At 34.9% G+C, this 27,756-nt stretch overlaps 1 protein-coding gene across 1 annotated transcript in view; it reads left to right on the top strand.

Moving 5' to 3' along the window:
- LOC114922153 (cysteine-rich motor neuron 1 protein-like) overlaps positions 1–27,756 on the top strand; it is a 123,965-nt gene that overhangs the window by 83,111 nt on the left and 13,098 nt on the right. Inside the window, exons 3-7 of the mRNA XM_029284147.1 lie at positions 1,603–1,845; positions 7,260–7,380; positions 11,695–11,816; positions 16,203–16,385; positions 17,296–17,493. Coding sequence (XP_029139980.1) covers positions 1,603–1,845; positions 7,260–7,380; positions 11,695–11,816; positions 16,203–16,385; positions 17,296–17,493 — 867 coding nt within the window. The remainder of the gene's footprint in view (positions 1–1,602; positions 1,846–7,259; positions 7,381–11,694; positions 11,817–16,202; positions 16,386–17,295; positions 17,494–27,756) is intronic.

Below are 27,756 nucleotides of genomic sequence, written 5' to 3'. Positions count from 1 at the left end.
CTGGATTCTTACAGACAGATGTGATAAGCTGCTGTTTTTTATTGATTATTCTTTGATAGACAGATAGATAATGTAAGCCATTTTGTATCAATGGGAGACATATTAGAACAAGATCTGAATCAAAGTAGAGAGACTATTCAACTATTATACTGCATTGGCTTATCTCACTAGCTATTTGTCCTTGCTGTGAACCTTTGATTTCCCAAATCCTGTGAATGTGGAAACTAGTAGGGAAAATTCTCATGACTAAATCTGTGGATGCCTCTTCATGTTAATCCAAGACTACTGTAACAGAAAATGGTTTATTTATTCCTAATCGGCTTTAAGTATTTTGTTTTAAGATGGAGAATACCTAATGCGAAACAAAGGAAAATTAATAAATTGCCAAAAAAAGGAATTAAATTTTAACAACTTTTATGCTCAAATAAGCAGCATAATTTCTTTCACTCTGCTGCCATTGTTCAAACCTATTTAATCCATTGACTTAAAACAATTATATGATCTTGTGGAATGTGACAAAAAGTTATTGTATCTGTTTTGCATATGAAAAATTGCATTATCTACTTGATTTTAACAGGTTATTTAGCCTGCTGCAGTTTTTATTGCTGTTAGTATGAGTTTTATTGCTGGTTTTGTTGGTATTTTTGAGACAGTTTGGTCTAATGGTTAAGACACCAAACTAGAAAGCAGTGAGTTCGACTCCTGCCTTAGCCATGAAAGTCAGCTAGATGACTTTAGGCCAGTCACTCTTTCTCAGATCAATACACATCACAGTTTGTTGTGAGGAAAATAGGAGGAGGAAGTTGTGCTGGATAGGTTTGCCACCTTGAGTTATTTCTAAAAAATAATAAAGGCCAGATACAAATAAAAAATAAAAATAAATAAATTAAAAATATTTTGTATTATTGTTTGAAATAGTAGCTTTTTTATGAACTTCTGCTAAAATGAAAAGTAGTACTCCTTAAAATAATAACTAAAGAACTAATTTAAACTCTTCCATCGGCTGAGACCAACATTTCTGAGAAACCTGACTCAGTTCACAGTAAGCCTTGTGCCAATACACTTTTTGCAAGGAACCCCCCATGTAGTAAATGGTTGCAATTCAAATAACTCTCACCTATAATCCACCTGGAATTTTTTTCCAATTTTTTTTTAAGGAATAATGTAGTCTTCACTAAGAAATAGACAAATAGTCTAAATATGTAGAGACTTGGCTAGGCTTCTGTCCTTAAGGCAACCAAATATTTTTAGTGTTCTGTGTGATCATTGTCTTCATCTCTGTAAGGAGTACAAGTGATTATCTTGTCTCATGGAATATTTATTGTAAGAAAAAAATCAAGCAGGCCAAACATGCATCTTTAAGGAAAATGTGCATCTTTAAGGAAAATGTTTACTAGAAATATCCCCTGTAAAACCATCTTCTTTATGAACTTTTCTGTTCTTCAAGAATCACTACTGCATTGTAAGCTGGCTGGGTAGGTGGCATTATTAAAAAAGAAGAAGAAGAACTTTTAAAATATGTGTTCACGACTTTTCGTCACTGTGAAGCTTCAAATATCAGGTAATGTCTTCCTGACGTGTGCTTAACTCTCTTGCTTTCAGAAGAAAAACCGGACTGCTCCAAAGCACGTTGTGAAGTGCAGTTTTCTCCACGCTGCCCAGAGGACTCTATTCTGATTGAAGGCTATGCTCCCCCTGGAGAATGCTGCCCTCTTCCAAGCCGCTGTGTTTGCAATCCTGCAGGATGTTTGAGGAAGGTCTGCCAACCCGGCTATTTGAATATATTGGTTTCTAAAGCATCAGGAAAACCAGGGGAATGCTGCGATTTCTATGAATGTAAACCAGGTAAGGTGTACTCTTCTTTTCTGTCCCGTCCTGATCAGTTTTTTCAAAGCTTATATATAATTTAATATGGACTCTTATATGTGCCTGTTCCCACTACTGAAACAAAAGACTCCTAGGCCAACATTTCCATATCACGTTTAAAACACAAAAACCCTAATAATAAAGTTCCTACCAATTAAATGAGGCAGATACTTAAAATATGGCTGCCTGAAAGTTTGACTATGTCAGAATTGTTCAGTCTTTGAGAGGATCCTCAGAAACGTGAAAAAAAACCCATAGTGAACGATCAGATGAGGTAGCAGGCTATTAACCTGTGTACTGGCATATAAATTCATGAGGTAGTCAGATAGTCTTTTTATATTTTGTTGGTTCACAAAAAGACAGGCTGCAGTGTGTAGTGATTGTAATTGTCTTTGAAATCATCTTTAAAACGATTTGAATCCATGAGTTAGTCAGACTGGGGAAAAAATCCAGCTATGTATTCTAGTTTTGTGCTGAGGTTGCAGAGAGGTTCCCAATGTTCTTGCACAATGATGAGAGGACTTTGTTCTACAAAGTAGAATGAGTTCAGAGTAATGATTTTATTATTTTATCACCTTTATCTGTATAATAGAAAATACAGTCTGAAGATTGTATGTGGCTAGATTAGGATAGTATTTATAGTCTGAGAAGTATTCTCAACTGTTTGAAAATATATCATAGGCGTAACGACAGTTGCTTACATTCTGGCCCTTTAACTAAATAAAATATAATCATTGGAATTAAATATTTTGGAAACTCAAAAGAACTGAGTAAAACAAAATGAGTCACTGTGACGTAGTAGTTGTGGTTAACACTACAAGTTGCCATTGAGGAAAATCAAGCCATAAGGGCTCATTGGGTGACTTTGGCTCAGTCACTGTGATGGAACGTAGTGAAGAGGTGGATTCCCAGGAAGGAAGGAGTATATTCTAGAGAAGTAAAAGGCAATTCAGTCTGGATAGTATGTGTGAGAGAAGGTAGGTAAACACAGCCCCTCCATGATAGTTATGGACTGTATGATAGATGCAAATGATAGAGCATTCAGTTTTGCAAGATTTTGTTTATAGATACGAAACAGTTAAAGAATTCAGTTTGGAAGAATCTGCACATTGGTTTGGGGTCTGACAATCACTCTCTTTTGGTTCAACCTCTTCCACAGAGTTTTTGTTGTAGGGAACAGTAGGAAGGGGGAGTGCATTGAATGCCAGCTTGAACTCCTATACATAAGGCAGGATATAAATCTAACAAATTTAGGGTCAGTGGAAGCCTGATCTCAAGGAAATAATGTTCTAGAGCAGGGATCCCCAACCTATGGTCCGCTGGCCCACTGCAGAGTGTGGCCTGCTCACCCATACTTGCGCTAGAGCCCGCAGACCCGTTTGTGCCTGCGTGTGGGGCTAGCAGCGGTGGTGGCTAGTGCCTGCATGCCTGCGCAAATAGGGCCGCTAGCGCACGCGGGTTGCACAGCCCGTTTGCGCATGCACACAATGCTAGCAGAGGTGGCAGCTAGCACATGCACACGTGTGCAAATGGGGCCGCTAGTGCTGTGCAGTTTGTGTGGCCTGTTTGCGCATGCACTAACAGGCAATGGCTAGCCCCACATGCCTGCGCAAACGGAGCCGCTAGTGCCGTGCAGTTTGCATGACCCATTTGCACATGAACAGAGGGCTAGCAGCAACAGTGGCAGCTAACATCTGCGCGCCTGCGCAAATGGGGCTGCTAGCGCTGTGTGAGTACACATGGCCCCGTTCGCATGTGGCCCTGTTTGTGTGCACACATGTGTGCTCAAATTTCACAACTGCTCCCTTTCCCTCCGGGCCGCCAGCATGAAAAGGTTGGTGATCTCTGTTCTAGAGGGTAGGCCCCATGACAGAAAAGGCTCTCTTCCTGACACTCCCTCACAAAATGCCCCCTGTGCATGCCTCTTCTGCCGGATCTAATAGGACATATAGTACCATCGGGGAGAGATGGTTCCATAAGTATCCCAGTCTCAAGCCATGAAAGGTTTTGAAGATAACTATTTGCATCTTGAAAGAATACTGCTAGCCAATGCAGCTCACAAAACAAATATATATTTTCTTTTTCCTTATTTGCTTTATTGTTCTATTATTTTACTGTTGTTTTGTTTAAACTTCCGTTTTATTTCTTTTGGGTTTTTTAATGGTTGTGAGCAGCCTAAAGTAGCCCCATAGTGAGATAGGCGGCAGATGATGATGATGATGATGATGATGATGCCAAATCCAGTCTGAACATCTGACTGATTGTATGACGAACCGTAATAATACTAACATATGCCAAATGTCTAATGCCCATTTACCGTCTGCGTTATTGAATTTTATATGAGCTGAAACTTCCAAATACTCTTCAAAGGCAGTTCAATATACAGTATGTTACAGTATGTTACAATAGTCCAATCAGGAAGTGACTAAGGCATGGATGATTGCGAGCATCTCAGTCCAGGGACAGGTACAGTCAGCACACAACGAACTGTCCAAAGCTGTCCAAAAACCTCTGGTCACAGCTGCCATCTGTTCTTTGAATAGAAGCCTTGAGACCAGATGGATCTCCTCAAATTACATGTAGGTTCTATATGGGGCAATGCAACCCCATCCAGAGCAAGAGATAGAAAGTTCTCAGAACCAGGGGTTTTTGTTGATGTATCATGCCCATGCAATAAATCTCAGATTTCTAGACACTTATGTTGTTCTTGGCTAAACTTGCCAGAAGATTCCCAGACCCAGCTTGGCTAGATTAGAATGTTTACTGCAAACAAGAATGAAACTTCAAATGTAATAATTGCTTACCTAATATAGTGTAAAGTCAGAGAAATACACATTTGTTCTCTGGAGTTGCATCTAAACTTCTCCATCTTGAACTTCCAAATTAATGAACAATTGAATTGCACGACGGCCTTTGGTAGCCAAGATACAATAGCCACCTCTAGCCTAGGAAGCACTTATACTCCCATCACCAGCCTTGTCAAAGGCCCTCGTATAATTCCAAAGGCCCTCGTATAATTCCAAGATTTGCTAGGTATATATTTTATGTTACTTGGAATTCAGAATCAGAATATTAGCACTTGTGCTGATAGCAGGCACAATCATATTCCATCACATGACGAAAATGTATTTATGAAAATCTACATGTGATTAGGCCAAGAAAATATTGAGTATGCTGGAATAAATCTAGACACCTACACGCCCATCACTTAGTTGTCTTATACTCACCTACATATTCATCATTCTGTTCTCTTTGAGATAAGGGAAGTAAAGCATAGAAAAAGACATTAACCAAATAAAATTAAATGTGAGATAAAAAGGAAACATAGATAAATTCAGTTTATATCAGCATCATTCAATGTAACTCTTCTTATCTTTCTATCCTTGTTATTTGCTTGTACCAAGTTCATACATTATTCCATGTATTGCTTTTTCTTCTTTAAACTTCTTAACTCTCTGTTTTTGAAGAACTCGGCTTCATCTCAATATAAATTTCTCAGTTTTCCCATTAGTCTTAATGCATTTACTCTTCTTTCTAATATATTTGATACGCAGTTGAATCCTCATTTTTTTTTCTGTAAACATGCTTATTCAGTATTATTATTATTATTATTATTATTATTATTATTATTATTATTATTATTATTATTATTATTATTATTATTATTATTATTATTATTATTACCTGAGGTTTACTCTTCCGAACTTTCATCATGCATTTGTTCTTGATCTTATCTTTCATTGTTTTGCCACACATTTCTTTTAATTTCATACAATTTACTTTTAGGTTTTTTCCTCTATCCAGCTCTTACTTTCATATAACAAGAAAGAAGCATGCTCCCATTTTTAGCAGCATTCACTCCTTGCAGCAGACCCCTTAACACCCAATACAGTATATTGTTCCACCAGCATTTGTACATCTTATAATTTCTCTATCTCTATGGCTATAAGTAAACGTTCTATCAAGCTGCACAAATTCATCCTCTTGCTCTGATTTTTTTTACCATTTATATAATATTTCCAGTTGTTAACTCTGTTTCCCTTTCAAAGCATCTTAATCTCTTATGCATTAATTTTCATATTCATTCAACCTTTCTAATGCTTTCTGCAAATTGTTAAGCTTGTCAGCCAACAACACAGTATCATATGCATTCAAATGTATAGGCACATTCGTGGTCCCAGCTAGCACTGCTCTAGTGTCATTCCTTTATCCATAAATAGATTTAACAGTGAAAGGAAATACCTGATATCCTTAATTTTCTCCCTGCTCACTGAACTATTTCATCTTTATTGCCAATATATAATGCTTTTAACATATTCAGCAACAAGTTGTAATATTTGTGCAAAACATCCCATTATTCTAGCCTATTAACTTCTTCCCAAAACAAGAAATGTACAATAAGCTTTCTTTCCCACATTCATACATTTCTCAGTGACCCACTAAATCTAGTCTGCACATCCCTTGCCTGGTATAAAGCTTCACTGCACATTTCCCAAATTTTGCTCATCATTACCTATTATATATTTTTAATTACAATTCTGTTGGACATGTTCCCGAGCAAGCTTAACAAACTTGTGTAGATCTTCTAGCACGAATAATAGGATCTCAAAACCATGCATCATTTAGCACCTGCATTACAACAAATATGGTTGACATAAATGACTGATTTTTAGAGATACATGAGTTGAGTCTAATCTGATTCAAATCATCAGTCCAACTCAGATTATTGACCTGACATAATTCAACTATGCAAATCTATTCAAAGGCAGTTAATTTGAAAATAATTGAGTTTGGCAATTCAGTCATATTGGCCATGAATAAAAAAAAACTAAATAAAACTTCTCAAAGCCCCATTCTTTACATTTATAATAATTGAACAACTGATTTTAAAACTTTATGAATATCACTTAATGTTTATACTGTGACATGATTGATTAAAATCTCATCAGGTTGGCGTCGACCTTTAGCAACTATATGGATAGATTTTCTGCAGAATGGTCTGATTGAACTTGGACTTTTAGATCTCTTAATGATGTAGTCATTGGCATCCTAATAGAATTTATCCAGCCTACTGCTTGCTATTCTTTTCTTTTTTTTCTTTAACTATTCCAAGCATTATGGACTTCAAGGAAATTATGTCTCCACACAGTGTGTCCAGAATAATATAGATGAAGCTATATTATTGAGTAAAAATTTGAGTGTGAACTCTGGCTTAATTTGTTCAACAATTCTTTTTTTTAAATTTTCCTGGTTAAATGTGATCTTATTTAGTCTTCTCCAGCAGCAGAGTTCAAATGACATACCAGTAAATGAAATAGTTGAACTTTTAACATCATGCTTCCTAAAAAGAGATTATTTCATTTTTTCTCCTTACCTTAATTGTTTCCCACCAGTGTTCAGCGTGGACTGTAGTACAGTGGAATGCCCTCCTGTTCAGCAAGTTGCCTGTCCTGTGGATAGCTATGAAACTCAAGTCAGGCTGACAGCTGATGGATGTTGCACTCTTCCCACAAGGTTTGTTATATCTGATGTCATCATATCACAGTCAATATACTGAGGCTAAACTTGTGACAAAAAAAGTTAAGTATATTAGTATACTGATTATTAAGTTACTACGTTAGCTAATGTTAATAAAGAAAGTTGGGTTTAAAATGGAAGGTTTCCTAGATTGAATAATCATTCTGTGAGAAGTGTTAATGACTGTCAGCTCTGGAATAGCCTTCTTTCAGTCCTGTGTTTTGAGGAAAATCTATTTTGAAAAAACAAAAATACAGCTTTATTTAATATAAAACATTTGTGGTATGTATAAATAGGCTTTATGGGTATCAAGTTTGATACTTTGGGTTACCCTAAAATCTTTGAAGTATTATGTTGGGCTATGTTAGTACCAAGATGTGTTTTCAGTAAATCCTATATGTCAAGGAGCTGTATATTTTTTTTTTAGATTAACAGCTGTAAGATATAACATGTGATACATTATGTTACTCAATTTCATTTTACTCATTTCACTTTAGAAATAGTGTGCTCTCTGGGTGATAGATTATTCAGGCACCACTTCAACCATTGGGGGGGAAAGATAATCAAGAATCTTCAAACTGTCTAGAAACTGATCTCTGAAATGTATGGGTGTCCCGATATGCCTTCAGCCCTGTTATAGACTTGTAAAGTATTCTTAAGTAGAACTGTACTAGTACATTTTCTGTAGGGAAAAAATGTAAGACTTTGGCTTCTACTGTACAATAAACCTCTACCCTTGCCTCTGTCCCTGTAGTCAAGTTGAAGATTCAGCATTTACCTGTGCATACTTAAAGAGTAAAGTATTAACAGAGCTCTGACTTCATCACAATTTATTAGCAGTCTTGTTCCATTCATCTAAATGATTTTAAAATTTCAACCTTGGTTCATCATTGAGAAACATGTTTGCAAAAATGATTAAGTAACACAACGTTATATAAAATAAGGTATATTCCACCTTGGTGAATTTCTTTTAAAAAAATGTCTGATGTGCCTTTATTTCAAAATCCAGCAATTTATACAGTTGCTTCTATTTAGCAATAGCAGTAGCACTTAGATGTATATACTGCTTCATAGTACTTTACAACACTCTCTAAGCAATTTACAGAATAAGCATATTGCCCCCAACAATCTAGGTCCTTACTTTACTGACCTCAGAAAGATGAAAGCCTGAATCAACCTTGAACCAGGATCGAACTCCTAGCAGTGAGCTGAATTAGCCAGCAATACTGCATTCTAACCAATACACCACCACAGCTCCTTCAAATTTGTGATATCTTAAGTTGTTTTTAATATATAACCTATATTAGCAGTTATTATCATATGGTTTGATGTTATTTTTATGGAGCATAATTTGCGCACATTCAAAAAAAGAAAAAATTGCATCTCTCTGATGATAATTCAGTATCCTCTCTATTAATATTTTTATTTCCTCCTGTGTTATCCTGTGGTAATATTTTAAAGACTGGAATTAGACATCTGCTGGAAAGATGGCTCAATTAATCATTCCATGAATTTCATAAATCTAGTTGTATTCTTTTTCCATAAACTTTTAAATAACATAGAAAGAGCATTAAAAAGATCTAATATGAAATGTGGATAAAAATTGAAGCGCTAGATCATTTATCATACTTTTTGAATTAACGTATTTCATTATAACAGTAAAAATAAGTTTCCTCTTGATGGCACATTTCAGCTCCACTGAAGAAAACCCTGTCTAGTAAGCTACATTTTAGGATCAGTGTTAGCTTGAATAGTTTTCATTTAATTTGCTGTCTTTCTTTCCCAAACCATAGATTCCAGAAATTTCTGGAGATGGGCCAATCAATTGTTAATATTAAATACTAAAAAGGACTAATTTATTTCATTCTGATTAATGAAATATTAAGCATTTTAGCATCTTAGCTCATATCCCTTTTTTCTAATATTGTTATACTATTCTGCTATCTTTGACTATAATGTTATTGTTCAATTATCCATGGAACATGTTATATCTGTTCCTACCTATGCTTTATTTAATCTAAACTGTATTATTGATATATTTTCTCACTTTCTCAGTATTTATATTGATATATTGATTGATTGATTGATTGATTGATAAATTGTTGGACAAAATATTTTTAACTTGACTATTTCATTACTTACTGCCGTGATTCTCAATGTTCCCATAGCAGTTATCATCAAGATTCCATTTTACAAAAGAAATTCTGAGTTCACTGTTATTGAAGAAAAAGTTAAGTCAGTGCCTTCAAAGTTAAGTTAGTGCCTTCAAAGAGACAGTGAAATACTATAATAGCCAAAAATAATAATGAATAATATTGAAAAACATAGAAGTTGATCGGCCATCCCTCTCTGTTTTTTTAAGGAATATTTCTTAACTAATCTCTTCAGAAGGAATATATATATTCTTGTCTATAGCAAGAATTCTTGGAGAAAGGTTTCCAGAAGTTTAATATCACTGTTTCAAAAATACATTTGTTTAATCTCAGCTGACAATGTTGGTAGAACTTTCATATGATAGCATGTTGAGCAAGAATGTCTAGAAACAAAGTTTTGATGATATTGTAGAACTTTATAAAATGTCTTGAACACATTCTACACAATATTATTTAGGAACAAAGTTGTGGATATTTTTAAATGGATATTTGATAACTTTTTTTTTCAAATAATGAAATTAGATCTTCCTTTTGCTCACAAAGGGAGCAAGCAGAAACCATTTGTAAGGGGGAGCCAGGCTATCCCACCAGGCTGATATATGCCATGTAGTAAGACTTCTGAAATAGAGATTGGATTTCTATCTGTGTGTAAGAAAATAACTAGAACTATAATTCTTAAGTTCTTGGCAGAAAACAAAGAAAATTAAAATACCATTATAATAGAATGCTGTGGGGCACAGTGGCAACAATTGGAATTGGAAGAAGGGGAAGTCAGGTTGATAGCAACAGTATCTCTACACAAATCATATTCCTTTTCTATGTGTCTCATAATGTCACATGCTCCAAAGAGGCAGAGTATAATTCACAAAGCTATTTTAGTCATTCTAATGAAATTAGAAGTTGCTGTGGATATGCTAGCTGGATTTCAGGTACAAACACACTTAATGCTGACTGAGCTCTAAATAGTATTGTATTTGTGACAATATTGCTATGAAATGTTGATTGATGACGTTCAAAGCTCAGCAGGCATATTTAGCCATAATTGTGAGCATTATAGCATTGGATTAGGACAATTATTTTCACTCCCATTTCTTAATAGTTCTGGCCATTTAGAGGTCTTTTTGGCCAGAAAGATTTCAAGAATTTAAATTAATTTTGAGTGGACAATGCCCAGTCATCAAGCTTAAATTATAAATTATTAGATGGCAAATATGAATTTCCTTATTAAAAGAGGTTAATCCACTTTCATGGATAAATGGCCACCCCCTGTATTTAAAAAAAAAATGGTTACTTTAATCCTCACTTTTAGTTTTAGACAATTCAAGTTTGTCTCTTCTACATTTGTTTACAGGATTTTTCATTCTGATAAATTAAGTATTTGAAAAGACAATCATAAATATTTAAGCAAACACTGACATATGTTCTTTCTTTCTAATGCTACCTTAGCTACCTGTGATTATAAAAAAGAGTTTCGATATTTCTCTCATGTAAAATCAAAACTCTCATCCTAAATATTTCTTATTAGTAGATTAAATCTTGACAGTTTAAAGTTAGCTATACAAATACGTTCTGTTGAAAAAAGAAACTCTGTCCAGAAAATGTCTGGGAGTATAGAAGCTTCCAAACCTATGCAATATCCCATGCTGAACAGTCTTAACTAATTTAAATTATAAATACAGGAAAATGTTATAGGTATGTTAATGAACTAATTGGAAATAGTAGGAGGCATACATAACTTGATTACTTCTCCTACCTTATCATGCATGTCATGTCATTTAAATCTAGAACCTGCTAATGAGACTAACCTGACTGATTTAGAGAACAGTGCTTGTTTAGTTTTTTATTGTAATGATTCTCCCAACAACTGTAAATAGTAGATACTAATTATATATAATCAAAAACATTAGTGACTTTTTAACACATTTAGACCTCCCCCAGCTACTGTGGGATTTGGAACACCAGTCTTCAGATAAAAGTTGAACATTGTCCTTTGAACATTTTTTTTTAATTGTGTTGTGTTTATAACAGTCATGTTGTCATTTTATTATGTAACAGAGAAAAACCATTTGGCTTTCACAAGTTGCTTTTTTTCCGTTTGTTTTTTTCATCCCATGTGTTCCTTCACTTATTTATGGAGCTTTCAATGCTTCGGTTTCAGGTGCGAATGTCTCTCAGGTTTATGTGGTGTTCCAAAATGCGAGCCAGGCTACATCCCCCAAATAGTGTCACGTGGAGACGGAACACCTGGCAAGTGCTGTGATGTCTTTGAATGTGTCAATGGTATGTTATGTTGACAGTGTATTTGGACTAAACATTTTGAGATACTAGTATAAGAATAACATTGATATCTTCCTTACTATGCAGCAAAAAAGTTAAAAAGTGTGTTTAAAAATGTAATAGGTCCATTTTCCTCTCATAAAATTTATGTTGCAAATCTTTTGTATATAGGTTATAAACCAACATTTGCATTACTGTATGTTTATTTCTTTCCTTCATATGAACTCATGTACTTTAGTTTGCTTATAAACTCAAATAGTGTATTCTGAGGAGCAAGCTGATACATATGCTTAGAGTTTTGAAAAAGTATGCTACCCGTAGTTTCAGCTAAAAAATAATAAGCCACAGGGAAGGGTGTGGGGAACAAAAAGTCTTAACTAAAAGACTTGTGTTTTTGTGTTGTGACATGAGTCAGATCTTGCAACTACTGATAAAGATCTTTCTGTGGAATTGTTTCCTGTACATGCTGGTTAAAGCTTCTGGAATGCTTCCTGAGGCAGGAGACATCACCTCTGTCTCTTTCTTAGGAAGAGATCATTTTAAAATATTAAACAGAACTTCAGACCAGTTTTATCTTAGAAGTTGTCAGTAGTCACTTAATATGTATTTATCAAAGTGGCTAAAAATATAAATGTATCTTCAAACCACAAAGCACCAACTTAAAGAATAATTGACATTTTTCAGTTTTAGCTAAAGAGTTCTGAGTAGTGCATTCTACTTTACAGTAGCTGAAGAAAGCAGAAAACAGGATTTTGTTTTTGTTTTTATATCTGTGTTTCTCTTTGTTCATACATATGCACATATACACAAATATATTCAGGTATACATGCCCACATACTTTTTAATTTGCCACTGATGGAGGACAAGGAGTCCCATTTGAATGTACAGGTAGTCCTTGCTTACTGATCACATTAGGGAGCAGCAATTCTGTTGCTAAGTGCCACAGTTGCTAAGTGGAAAATCACATAATCGCAACAGGCTTAAAGCCTCACTTGGTATTCGGTCATTAAGTGACTGAATACATGTCTGTAACTTATAATTTTATTCCCACTTTCTCCATTTAACTGTTTGTGTCAGCCAGTTGCAAAGCAAACAAATAGCGATCACTTTTCCATGGGACATTGCAGTGGTTGTGAATGCAAAGATTAGTCGCAACTTTTTTTTTTTACACCAGTGTAACTTTGCATGGTTATTGAATGAGGCAGTCAGTAAACAAGGACTATCTGGATAACCATTCCAAAATGGCCTTATCAGAAATGAAAAAGTATGCTTGTGAAGGCCTCCCGACATTCCCATTGCTGTAGGGAAAGTAGTTTATTGTGAAATTAATTAAAATGATAATGTGAATAAGTAGAAATAGTGGCATCACATTCTAATAAAATTTATTATCAGCAGAATGGAGTAACTATCCAAAATTACTATTAAGACTCAGAATGTTTTTCCAAATGCTCATCCTTTATTGTCAGTATAGTATGGTGTAACCAAGTAAAATTGGATTTATGGTAATTTATCAGTAATCCAAGACAAAGAGGTTATTCCAATATTAATGAAATTATAGAGCCAGTTTAGTTTAGTGGTTAAACTAATGAAGGCACTTCATTATCATCCTCGTCAATGAAATTATAAACTGTACAAATATTATTACTGAATATCTTTAAATCCATAAAGGGTATTTAAATTTTAAAAGTAATTTAAAATCATTTAATCAGTTATAAATAACATTCATTAAATGCAAATAAAACTTATGAAAGTAGTTAGTATGCAAATATAAAATTGTTATGAAAATTCTAGATTAGAAACTGAAAAATGTTACATTTCCAAAAGCATTATGCTACTAACCACCTCAAGGCTGTCTTTTTTTTAATCTGTATCAATTTTTTTTAGCAAAAATAGGATATGGGCTGAATAAATGGATATTGAGTGCAAATGCAATTAAGATATGATTTGGTTAGAAAAGATATTCTAAACTGATATTATTGACACTATTAGAAAAATGTAACAAATGTTGATAGGCAATTGTATATTTACTAACAACAATAAGAATTATATTTGCTTGGTGTGGAAAAATGTCTTTTACCAGAAGAAGAGAGGAGGTACTAGAGGGTGTAATATTGGACTTAGTTTGAAGAAGCTTACATGTACCACGGAATCACTAATGGACTCAGTCATCACGTTGTCTATTAGGCACTTGATTGTAAAAATAAAAAGTTAACAAAAAATATTTATTAAAAAATTATTAGTTTATCAGAATGTAAAATACAAAGGAAAATGAAAATAGTGGGAAATTAAGGGAGGGAAAAAGAGAAACTGTGGTGTAGAAAGGGAAGAAGAAAAAAGGTGTTGACTTCCAGCTCTTTTTAGCACAGTAGAAGATAATCATATTACATCTTCAACTTTTTACTTTTATACAATAATATATACTATAACCAAGGCTGTCTTGAGTATAAGACTTTAGACGACAAGAAGCTAAAGATTAAAATTTAATCTTTAAATCATACAATATTTAAAATATTATTTAGAATGCTGCATAATTGTTTCAAAACACATAAGCATTAATATAATTATACAAAGAAATAGATAGCTATAAATGAACTGGTGCAGTGTCTTATGTCTAACTCTTTTAAAGCTACCCAGAAGTATTTCTGTAATTTCTTGATGTAATAATGATAATAAAGAAAGCAATTATAGGCCAGGATTGTTTATTAATTAGTAGTAATTCTATTGAAGTAGTTATGGTATGATATTTGACTCTAGAACAGATGTATTACCTGTAAATGGTAAGTTTATTTAAATTTTTGCTATTTTTGCTGTAATTAATACTGATAGGAATGTTTTTTTAAAAAATTGGCAGTACTAATCTAAGAAAGAAAATTATTTTCATGATGGTATAACAAGCTCAAGCTGTGCGTTTTCCATTGTCTTCTGATACTACTAAATACTTTATTCTTTTTTATTCATTTATTTGTAAAGTTTGTATACTATTGTCAATCAGAGCCTCTAATTGAATTACAACCAGTTTTTATTTGAGAAATAGTAAAAAAAAAAAGGGTATTGTAATACTGGGAGCATAGGCAACTGTTGTATGTATTCTTAGCTTTCTGTCTTTGAATTGTGGGAAACAATAGCTAGTATGTACCATATTTCGACACTTTTCCTGCAACTATATTTGTATATCTGGCCCTTATGACCCTTCAAGAAAAAAAAATCTAATTGCACAATTAAGGATTTCATGCTGCATTTGATTTGAAGACAAGGTGTGTGCAAGCCTGGTTGTTCATGTTCGTTTAGAAATTATGAGTCTAATAATGTTACAACTTGTAAGATCTGCTCCCAGTCTCATTGTATAAAAATATAAAAGTAGTTATCATCATCCAAAGAGGACTGTGTTTTGCACCCGAGACAAAGAAATCCTAGGAGCAAAAACACAATAAATAAAAATAAATAAGTTAGAGCTAGCTGACCTTTCTTGAGATCCTCAAATCTGCTTGAGTTTGACAGCTGAATCCTTCAGGCCACTCTCGTGTATTCTCCCCCTCCTGAAATTTAAATTCTGTCATCAAACTAAATTTGGGGAAATAATAAACACAGATTTGCATTACTCCCACCTTTCATTATAGAAAATAGAAGTAGGGAAGGTTAGTCAATTACACCGAGTATACAATTACTTCAGTAGTGGGATTTAAATATGTGAACAACTGGTTCTCTGTGTGTATGCCACTTCCGGAAGTCTATTCTGGGCCTGGGCAACAAAAAATTAGCTACCGGTTCTGCCAAAGTGGTGCAAACCGGCAGAATCCCACCACTGAATTACTTCCAACTATTAAGTATTAATGAAGAAGGCAAGGAATGTGGCATCTGTTGCATTTCTGTTTTCTGGCCAGTTGGAAATAATTTTATGATATAGTTGTTTGATTTAGGCTTGACAGGATATGCTATTGTAATATGCGTACTATACTTTATGGCACATAGTATAGTACGCATATTACAATAGCATATCCATAAATTCAGCCAGTGGTAGATTTTTCAATAAACTTTTCAATAAACTCAATAGATTTTCCCTTCCTAAAAAAAGCATATCATAATCCATAGATTTATTAAATACATACTATTGATCACCAATTCCTTTACGAGCACTACAAGTGCCATAAAATATTTTTCTATAAGTTGAAGCATGCTCTGAGAAAGAATTGGATATATCACAGTTAGATATTGCTAAATATTTAAATGAAAAATATCCCAGAATCTCTGAAACCAGAAATCAAATTTAACAGAAATACTGGTTCTTGTCTGAATTAAGACCAGAATTGTACAAAACCGAATGAAGCCTTCTAGTGTTTTGTTGTACGGCATGTCGATGAAAAATATTTTTTTCCTGTTTGCTGTTTTTAGAAGTGAAGCCAGCGTGTATATTTAATAGTGTGGAATATAATGATGGAGACATGTTCCGAATGGACACTTGCCGGTTTTGTCAATGCCAAGGTGGTGTATCTATTTGTTTCTCCGCACAATGTGGCGAGCTACACTGTGATAGATACTATGTACCAGAAGGAGAGTGCTGTCCAGTATGCGAAGGTAATTTTTTTTGTCACTTAGCTTCAGAAATTGATGAACCTTAAAAGCTAAATATAATGTTTTATAGCAATAGTTAAAAGTAGATATGAAAGAAACTTGACATTGGTCCAACAGAAATGAGTTTGGTTATTTATATATTTAATACATTTATATACAAATATATATATGCAGTATTTCTTGTCATTATGCACAACATAATACAAAACTAATTGTAATTTGATACAATCTCCGTTGCTCACAAATATTTCCTCTAAAAGTATAATTCTGTTATTTTCCTATGAAAATAGACTATATCTCACAAGGTACTACTAATAATTTATTGCTCATAATATTGAGAAAAGTAATTGGTTTTTTGACAGTTTTAAAGTATAGGTAGTCCTCAACTTATGACCACAATTGAACCCAATTGAGACATTTGTTAAGTAAACTTTGCCCCATTTTACGACCTTTCTTGCTGCAGTTGTTAAGTTGGTAACACAGTTGTTAAGTGAATCTGGCTTCCCCATCGACTTTGCTTGTCAGAAGGTCACAAAAGATGATCACATGACCCCAGAGTACTGCAACTGTCATAAATATGAGTCAGTTGCCAAGCAGCTGAATTTTGATCATGTGACCATGGGGCTGCTGCAACCGTTGTAAGTGTGAAAGTCATGTCACTTTTTTCAGTGCCATTGTAAATTTGAATGGTCACTAAACGAACTGTTGTAAGTCGAGGACTACCTGTATATAACCTTGTACTTGTATCAATGTGGCCTTGCAATATATAACTTCTGATCTTAACTTAATGAATTCTGAGAACTTCAACCCACTGTTACCAACATGGAATATTCATTAATCATTGTAAGTGAATTAAACTATTTAAGCTTTGTTTAATTGTAGAAAGATTTTTTGTTTGTTCTCTTGCTTTTAGATTCCATTTCTCCAATTAGTAACCCTGCAGGCTGTTATGCTAATAGTCAGATTCAAGCACATGGTGACCGCTGGAGGGAAGATGATTGTACTTTCTGCCAGTGCATCAATGGAGAGTCCCATTGTGTGGCCACAGCCTGTGGACAAAGTTGCTTGAATCCTGTAAAGGTTCCAGGAGAATGTTGTCCAATGTGTGAAGGTCAGACATGAAAAAAATTAATTACCTGTCTTTTTTGTGGGGAAGCATGGATAGCTTTGATTATAGTGTTCCTATTTTTTAAAACATAACAAAAGCCCTTCCCTTATCTAATAACAGAAAAACTGTGCCATCAGCTTTAACTGTAATGAATAGAACTCATTTTGGAGTGGAGTAAGGTTTTGTATGACTGCATTAGACATTAGATAATACAGGCTGCTACCGTATTATCTGCAAAACAAAGGGGGAGACATGACATTCTTTGAAAAATCTCTAGATCTGTAATTAATTTGAGCAATTGTTTGTGCTAATTTTCACTATAGGCAATTTTTCTCACTTGGGAGAATTTCAGACCCACTTTAATTTTATTATTCAAACATTTTCGTTTTGATATACTGCTTTCATGGAATAGGTAATGATAATACATTGTCATGTGGTCAGTCAGATATGATCAGATATCAGCCTTACTCAGTGCTTTTTTTGTAAGAAAAAAGGTGCTGGAACTCAGCCCCCCCCCGGCCAGGCCATTCCTTGATTAGCAACCTTTCACTTCCCTTCCAAGCCAGACTGCCATGCTAAGGTGGATGGGATGGGTGGGGTAGGCCCGGTCCCCCTCTCCCATTTTGGAGCAAGGGGGGAGTGATGCTGCTGGAGGGACTTTCTTTAAGCTTTACCCTGCAGATCACCTGCCCGGGTGCAGCCGCTGCCTCCTTGTCCTCTGACAACTCTCCCATGGCTTGCGCCGTGACCGGGCTTGTACCGGGCGTCCCCCGCCACCTCCCTCCACCAGTTCTTTGTTGCCTGTCTCACGGAGAACAGAGAACACAGCAGCTCTGCACAGGGATGCAGAGCAGACAGCAGCACTTGCTTGCTGCTCTGAATTGCCCCACATCTCCCTTCTGGAAATGGCAGCGCCGTTTCCTGCCGCTTCTCCTCCCGGTGCAGCTCCTCCCTCTTCCTGAAAGCATTTCTTTGCTAACTGGCTTTCCAGCTCTGGGATGTTTCTCTTCTGCTGCAGGGAAAAAAAGTTCAGTCACACCTTCCAACTCCTTGTGAGATCTTTTTTTTTTTTTCCGCAAGAAGTTGGAAGGTCTGACTGAACTTTTTTTAGTTTCACAAATTCTGTTGAAAAAAGGTGCCGGAACGCCGTTGTATGAGAAAAAAAGCCCTGGCCTTACTGAAGGCAGTCTTCCTTCTGCTTTACTCGTAGCTCTCGAGCTACGACTATATGTTCAGAAACAATTCAAACTTATAATGGCACCGATAGATTATGTCTGGTCCTCAGCATTTCAGCCATCTCAGTATCCTCTGCAATCAAGTGATCACAATCTGTATGCTTGGCAAACTGTTCACACTTATGACTGGTTACGAAATGTCCTGCAATCGTGTAATCACCATTTACAACTTTCTCTGCCTTGTGTACCCTCTTTCGGGCGCATCTCCTACATCAGTGATGGCAAACCTTTTAGAGACCGAGTGCCCAAACTGCAACCCAAAACCCACTTATACATCGTCGGGTGCTGGGTGGGTGTGGCCCATTAGGTGGGTGTGGCCCATTGGGTGGGTGTAGCCCATGGGTGGGCATGGCTGCAGTGGTAACAGCAGACTGGGTAGGACTAAAAAGTTCAATCAGTCAATTCCAACTTTGCAAGATCTTTTTTTTTCCCTGGGAGAAGTTGAAATTGAGTGATTGATTGAACCTTTTTTTTTTTTTTTGCACACGGTGGCGGAGGCCTAAAGCGAAAAGGTTTTATAAAACCCAGCTGAAGACCTAGGACTGGGGCGACGGCGCACGTGCCCACAGAGAGGGCTCTGAGTGCCGCCTCTGGCACCCGTGCCATAGGTTCGCCACCACTGTCCTACATCCTTCCTAATCCTCACACTGCCACACACATCCCCTTGTATACTATCCCTGATTGGGCTTGCAGGATTTGTCATTATTAAGTGATGTGCTTGTGCTTTACCAATGGTAATTGCTTTCCCAATTACTGTTATAAATCAAGGATTATCTTTAGTAGGTCTTTCGAATCTTAGATCTAAGAGGTATCTAATAAGGCTAAATTGGCTTGATTACAGCATCATTGTAAAACTCTTAGGAAGTGTTCACTAATCCCAAAAGTGGAACATAAGACTTTTTCTAATTTATCCCCCACATTTTCCTTTTTTCAGGCTTCAGAAAATATGTATTTCAATTTTCAATACCATGCCTGAGTCTTACAGACAGAAATGCTGTACTGCAGCTGTTCAGTGACCCAGTATATGAAAGGCTAGTGATAGATCATAAGTATTTTACATTTTTTTAACCTTAGAACTCTCTCCCTGACTAATCTTTCTCACTGCCTTTAACTTGTTACTTTGATTTCTTGCCTGAATGCTTAAGTGAACTTTATAGCAAATTGCCACTTCAGATGTAGCTCGTTCATAAGGTCTAACACCCTTATAGGCAATCAAATGTAGAGACTGGAATCCAGCAGTGTAGTGTGTGTGTGTGTGTGTGTATCCCTTGAAAATGGCAAACCTGCTTTGTCCTTCATATTAAAAACCGAGGATCTGAATGAGCTCTTTCTTTTAATAAAGAACAGGGTTCAACTAATCTCTCTTCAACGATTTACTATATTCAGATTTTTTTTCTAAGAAAGGTTTCCAGAACCCTTTTTTGACCTCTTATGATTTTGTAAACTCCATACTTCTATTTATGCTGTAAAGGTTTAATTAAAAGATAAAGCTAAGCAATGTAGTTCTAAAATATTTTGTTGCTGCATTAGGAATTTGGACACCAGGAAAGAAATTCTCTACATCTGAACTTGGAACTGGTATTTTTCATGTAATGAACTCAGGGAAAAGAAAAGCTGTCTGGAATGCTAACTATGAAGATGGAAAACATTTAGTCACCCTTGGAATGATATGAATGTTTTTCCAGGAAGCTTAAGTAAACGGGTATTCTATAGCGCAGAAGGCAGTATTTAACTTTTTTTTTTTTTTTTGGAAGATTGACAATGTTCCACAAAGAGCACGGAAGTTTAAAAAGATCATTAAAAATAGTTCTGTGAGAGGCAAACAAACTATTGAGTTAGCTAAATATTTCTGCTTATTTTGAGGCATTTGACTTTATTTTTAAATAATGCAAAATATTTTAGAAATGTTAAAAAACATTTACAACTATAGCTTGCATTTAATGGTACCCTCTATAAAAACAATGCCTTATGCAAAAATATATTCCACCTTTTGACTGTGTTGCATATCCTGCTGCACTACCAAGAATTGCTTTTCAGATGTTTGGAAGAATGAACAGACACTAGGATTTGGCCTATTTACCATTTTAAACCACATAACCAGAGTAAGGATTGCATTTATATATCATATATTATTAATTTTAAGCACCCTTTAATAGTTACATTTTTACTTCATAAACATAAATTATATAAATTACTTTTGACTTCTTCTGCCAAAAACTTTCTGTTCTTTTCCTTCTCATGAACAGAAATAATTGTTAGGGAATGCAAAATGCTGTGGGAGTCACTTAATAACTTTCCAGATGCCTGAAAAGGAATACATGTCTGTGTATGCATGTAAGTTTTTCCTTGTCTGAATAGGAGAAATATCCTTAAAGCTTATACTTATAGTGGAAACACATTACCATAGTTTCCATACTTAATGTATCACCAGAAAGCCCACCACAGAGTAAAAACAGAGGAGAAAATTAATGAGATTTCCAGGAAAATTCAGACTTCGGAATTTTGGTGACATTTGTACTGCAAACAAGCATAATTTAAGATAAGTAAAGCTAAATGGCAATATAATAGCCTTCCAAGGTTTTTCATTGGGTTGCAGAATTGGGGGGGGGGGGAGCCAGAAGAAGAAGTTTGATAAATGCTTTGAACTGTAGGCTGCATTTGACTTGAGTTTCAAGTTGCACAGTTTACAAATAATAATTCTGGTCAAAGGACATTTATTATGCAAAACAGATTACCCAGATACTTTTCCCATGTAGTATTAGTTAAGAATCAGGTTCTGGAACAAGGTGCCAAAGATAGAAGAAGCCAGTGAAAAATCAGCTGATGAAATAGAGCAGAGGGAAGCAAGAATGTCAGAAAAGAGAACTAGAAAAAACATGAACCAGAAGAAAACAGATAAGTCAGAGGACCTTGAAAATGCTTGCCCATTCACTCTACAATATATTTTTGTTGCTGTGCTCATGTAATAATAATGATGATGATGATGATGTTGGAAGGGACCTTGGAAGTCATCTAGTCCAACCCCCTGCTCAGGCAGGAAACCCTATACCATTTCAAACAGATGCCTATCCAGTCTCTTCTTAAAAACTTCCAGTGTTGGAGCATTCACAGCTTCTGGAGGCAGGTTGTTCCACTGATTAATTGTTCTAACTGTCAGGAAATATAGGTATGTTTTGTACTAAACTTTTTGAACAAACAGTAGTTTCTGCCTGTTTCACAATTTAGTGTGAAATGACAATCTTCAGCTTATTTAAAAATCTTGTTCATATCAGATGATTGAAGGAATGAAGGAGGACTTCATATTTTAGACTAGGTTCAAACTGAAGTGAAAGATATGCCTCTCAATCCTTCTCCATCACTGCATGTTGGGGGACATATATGTTTGTCATTTGAACGGTTGCATAGCTGCACACCTGCACATGTTAATATTCTGGCCAGGGGCGTTCAAACAGCAAAGCACAGAACAGGATATCAGATCAACCAATCAGCATGCAGGTGTACTCCTTCATATAATACGCAGTTGGGATTTAGGAGGTATCGACGTCTGCCTCTCTGTAACCACTGGCAACCTATGCTTACCCATCAACCCCTTCACAGCATAGGTATGTGCAGTTGCGGCAATTCTAAATCAAGTTTCAGAAGGAACATGTGATGTGTTGAACACTCCAGGGTGTACATTTCATTCTTTAACTCTGTAGATCTTGTAATGACCTACCAACTTGGGTTTTCAAACAACCGTAGAAATCCAATTCCTGCTTATTCTACTAATGAATGAAAAAGTAAAGTTATGCTCCTTTCTATTTAGTTGATAAAATTGAACAGGAGTACATATTGTTTGGGAGAATGCAGCTATTGTTTGAATATTCCCCAATAAGTTACGCTAAAAATATGTTCTCCTATGTTCCTATCCATAACAGTTTCTTCCATCATAATAATTTGCAGTATTTCTCTTAAATCTTCTTATTAGGTGCTAGATTTTTTTTTCTGGTTATTCTGGAAACAAAACTTAAATTGTTTAGTTTACTAAGTCAGAGGAGAAGTTCAGATAACTATTTAATACCTCCTTTATTCAAAACTGAAGAAACATTGCAGAACTGAAGAAATTCCTCACCTTGGTCTTTTTTTCGTGAAATTTGTTTTGTGAGACATCGATACACAGTTCTGTTTGTACTAATGGGCTTTTGTATTTTAGGCAGAGGTCCCCAGCCTTTTGAGCACCAGGGACCGGAGGGGGCATGGTTTTGTGTGCTGCCTGCATCCTGTAGATGGAGCTTTCCTTGTTTGTGCAGATCGGTTGTTGGCATGCCACGGCCCGGTACTGGTCCATGGACTGGGCGTTGGGGACCCCTGTTTTAGGGAACACACAATTTTCTCTTTTTTGGCAAAAACCATGAGTAAATAAAACTTTTCCCTCACACTTATTCTGCTTTTACATTGAACATTCGATGTGAGAGAAAAAGATACTTTGTGCATTTTTATAATATAAAAAGTATCTACACCGGTTGCTTAGCAATGGCAAAAGACAACCAAACCTAATTGAAAATAAATATCAAGTATGCTGGTAGGTTTAAACAGATGGAGTATATAGTGTTATTAGATAGTTTTAACTGAAATTCATTCAGTGAAAGGCAGTAAAAATGGATAACATTTGAAAAGCCTAAATGAATGCCAAGATTAATTAGAGGTGATTACTGATTAATGCTTGTTTGTGACACAGCATGATCTGGATGATTGGGCAAATTATTTAAAGGGTTTTGGACAAAGAATCTTGTTTATACAAAGAAATTATATAGTTCCAAGGCAAAGTTTTTAGCATCCTGAGTTGTGTGAAAAGCAATCCTGGCTTACTAAAAATCCTAGGAAAGACTAGAGAATTTGAATATCTTCTTGTAAATGCCTTTAGATCTCTTAGAATTCTATTGAGTCTGACCTACCCTTCTTGCTAATAGATGCAGGATTTAAAATGTTCAAGGTTAAGGTTAAGGTTAAGGTTAATTTAATTTGTATACCGCCCTTCTCCCGTAGGACTCAGGGCGGTTCACAGCATATTAAAAACACAAATACAATATACAAGATACAAAAAATCATACAAAAATACACAAAATAACCCCACTAAAACCTAATTAAAAGCCAAATATTGATTGCTGTATTCCCATTAAAATTACTTTNAAGATTTTCTGTGTATAGTGTGTAATGAGGCAAGCAGGTTTATCAATTTCAGTTTTAGATTGAAAGTGAACTAGTTATCACAAAAAACAAAATAGGGACAGAAAATTGGAAAACCAGCATTATGAGTTTTTATGGATATGACTGTGAACACTTATTAAATGTTTGGTGATCTACTCTGATAGAATTGTTCAGCAAACCATAGTTAAAGAAGGGCTGAAATTAAAATTAAAGTTCACTTTTGGCATACTTAAAATACTTTTTGGACTACAAAATCAAATTGCTGATATTTACAGAAGCAGATATGAGTCACTGAATTAAAGAATTCACTAATTGTATTAAATGAAACCTGAAACTAGAAAAATAAATAGTTGTTTGAAGTGTTATGTTATAGCTATAACTTTAAATAGAATAAAATAAAATGGCAACATTAACTTACATTATTGAGTACTGCAGTGTGAATGAAAATTTTCCACTTAGAGTCTTTTTCCATAATGTTTTATGTTTAGGAAATCATTTTAATGGTATCTCTCATAATTACATTTACGTAATACATTAATACATTTGTGTGTGTGTGTGTGTGCGTGGAATGCTTATTACCTAAACTAATATTAATATTAAATGATACAATTTTTCTTACAGTCTACCATTTCTAAAACGTACAGCAGTGAAATGTAATTTTCTGTTTATTCTCTCATCATCTATTCACTCAGGCTTCTCCTGCAGTTTGTCAAGGGCAGCACTGAAAGACTAACCTAGATCACATGACCATATGTTTTTTTTCAAACTTAACTGTTTGCCTATTCAAATAGCTAGAAGCCTGACTGTAGCTGGCTTTATTTGTTGAGTCTTGTTCAGTGAAGTGAGAAGAGCTGCGGGGGTGTTTGTTTTGTTTTGTTTTAAAAGCTACATTTTTGTGGGGGGTGGGAAATGAAATTATTTCTTTTGTTCTCTTTCTCAGCTTATTAGGACTCAGGCATGCATATAAAATTGCTGTATCTCAAGAGGTATCTCTGTGAACGGAAGAAGATAGTGATAAACTTATTTTTAAAAAGCATAAAAGGAAAATGAATCTAATGGAAGTAGTTACCCAATATTTTAAATATTATAAAGAAAAAGTCCACAGCAATTTACCTTGCAGTATAGATATACAGACATATTATTCAAAGAAAAATCCAACGGTTATCTTTCCAAATTTTAGAAAAAAAATAGACAGTACTGTAATTGGAAAGCAGGAGATATTTGTGAATAAAAACAGCACTCTCAGTGGATGAGGGACAGAGCTAAATAAATATGGTTCATTTATTATTTATAGATATTATATTAGTATGAATATTGTTTTTCAGATAGAAATATATATTTTAAATACATTGAAACCCAAAATGATATGTATATAATTTTATATAATATGTTGTAAATGTTATATAATAAAATATAATAGAATAAGCATAGCATCTGGAAAAAAAATTCAGCACTGATTCAGACGTCTCATAGGATATGTACATTTGGAAAAGACAAATATAGAGACATTTCAAGCTACATAATCTTTTTCTCTCCTTCATGGAACACAGTGCAAAGAAGATACTAAAATAAAAATGTAACAAAAATTCACTATGAGTGGTAAAAGCTGATGTGTGGGGCTACCCAGTGTTTGGGTAAAGATGACATCTAGCTCTACCTGTTCACTCCATAGTGAGGCAGTAAAGGGACTTGATTAGCATTAATAATAGAATAAGAATACTAAGAAACTAAGAAAACGCTAATATTTATAAATAATTTTTGCATCAGAACAGTGAGGACACAGGGATTTGGGGGCTATAGTGGCTGGGAATGTCTCAGCTCAAGTTGGTTTACCAACTGCAACCTTTCATGAACAATGCCTTTTATACACATGGCTTTAGTAGCGTCATGTTTAATTGTTGTAATGTCCTTTAATGTCGTTCACAGTTCAAAGATTCTACCAAAGTTGGTTACTGAGCACTGTGATATGATTAGTGTTTGTTTATACATTATCTACCACATATATTGAGAATAGACACCATTGTTGGTTTTAGATATATACAAGCCCTCCCACAATATTTGATGCATGTTTATACCTCTGTAATATTTCTTGACTTTTCTCTCCATTTGTTTAACCTAATAAGTAATATTAAGCATTATGTATGCATAGAGATATTTTGATATTATTTCCATTTATGTACACCTGCTATATTAACAACTGATACAGTTCATTTATTTTCTAAATTCAAAATTTGTCTTGTTTACCTTACATACAGTGCAGATGTTTTCAGAATTCAACAGCTAGACATTAGCCATACTTGCTCATTTACTCCCATATCTTGATTAAAATTTTACCTTTACTGAAATAGTTCACTTTTTTTATGCAGAAGTTTCTGCAAAACAAGTTAATGTATGGCTGGTTCATAAAATATGAGTATTTTATAATATGTTTACTAAGTTACAGTAAGAATGCAGTACTAAAAATAATCTTGTTACCAGTTGAATCTAGAAAATATTCCTTTATTCTATTACATTGTTAGCAGAAATGCTCATATTTTAAAACCAGTACAATTGTATCTTGTAGCAAATTAAAATATTTTACGTATTTTTGCTAATGGTAAATATGTTATGAGATTTATGTTTATCTTGTTTAGAAGTACTTGCAACAGATAGCTGTTTAATTTCTTAAAAGAAACAGTTTGAAATATCAGAATTATTTACTACATATATACTTAATTGGACCTAAAGGTTCAGTAAATATTTGATTAGTTTACCAACGTAATACTTCTTAACTTGATTTCAGATTCAGGGAACCTTTCTGTTAACTTTTAGTTTGCTCGATATATACTATAATTTAATTTAAATAGTAATTCTAACTTCAAATTAGTATTCTAAAGGATACTGGTTGTTAAATAACTGATGCAGAGAATATCAAACAAAGATAGAAGAAGTAGCCTATACTGATATTACAAGAACCCCTAAGGACTAGAAAGTGAGGCTAGATCAGCACTATGGCCATTACCAAGTCAGAAGTGATCACAAAGTGATATTTAGAAATATGACAAGTAACAGAAAAAGAATTGAGTATGGTTCCAAGCAAACTGTATCAGCAAATCTGGAGAATAACACCATGGGCAACATTTTGCAAAAGGACAGTTTATATACAAGTACCAAAAAAAAAAGGAGATGAGAACATGAAAGTTATTGCTGAATCGCCTCAATTTCACATGCTAGCAAAATTATGTTTAGGATTATCCAACAAATTTGAGATATTCAAGCTGATTTTAGAAAAGAACAAGGGACAAGAAGCATTGTTGTTGATGCATTCTAGATAATTGAGAAAAATTCAAGAACACTAAAAACAGAGTCAATACATGTTTCATTGCCCTTGTCAATCATGTCAATCTGTGCAATCTTCTTAGGAAAATGAGATTCCCAGATTATTTCGTTGTTCTCATACAAACCTATAAACAGGACAGGAAGGCAGAATAAAGACCAGGGGTCCCTAACCCCCGGTGTGTGGACCAGTACTGGGCCACAGCATGCCAGCAAACGGTCTGCACAAACAAGCAAAGCCCCATCTACGGGATGCAGGCAACACACAAAACCACGCACCCTTCGGTCCACGGAAAAACATCTCTCCATGGAACCTGTCCCTAGTGCCCAAAAGGTTGGGTACCTCTGATATAGACAAGTCTGTGATGAACCTGAAAGGCTCTAGGTTGGCAAAGGAGTGAGATAAGGTTACATAGTCTTTCCTTATTTATTCACCCTAGATACTGAACATACATTGAGGGAGAATGGATTGGAAGTTGAGTGTAGTTTTAAAAGTAAAGGAATAACCTGTACTATGTGATGATTGAAT

This window comes from Protobothrops mucrosquamatus, unplaced genomic scaffold (genome assembly GCF_001527695.2).
Source record: "Protobothrops mucrosquamatus isolate PMUCROS unplaced genomic scaffold, P.Mucros_1.0 scaffold393, whole genome shotgun sequence".
Taxonomy (NCBI): domain Eukaryota; kingdom Metazoa; phylum Chordata; class Lepidosauria; order Squamata; family Viperidae; genus Protobothrops; species Protobothrops mucrosquamatus.
This window is presented reverse-complemented; position numbering and strand designations above follow the sequence as displayed.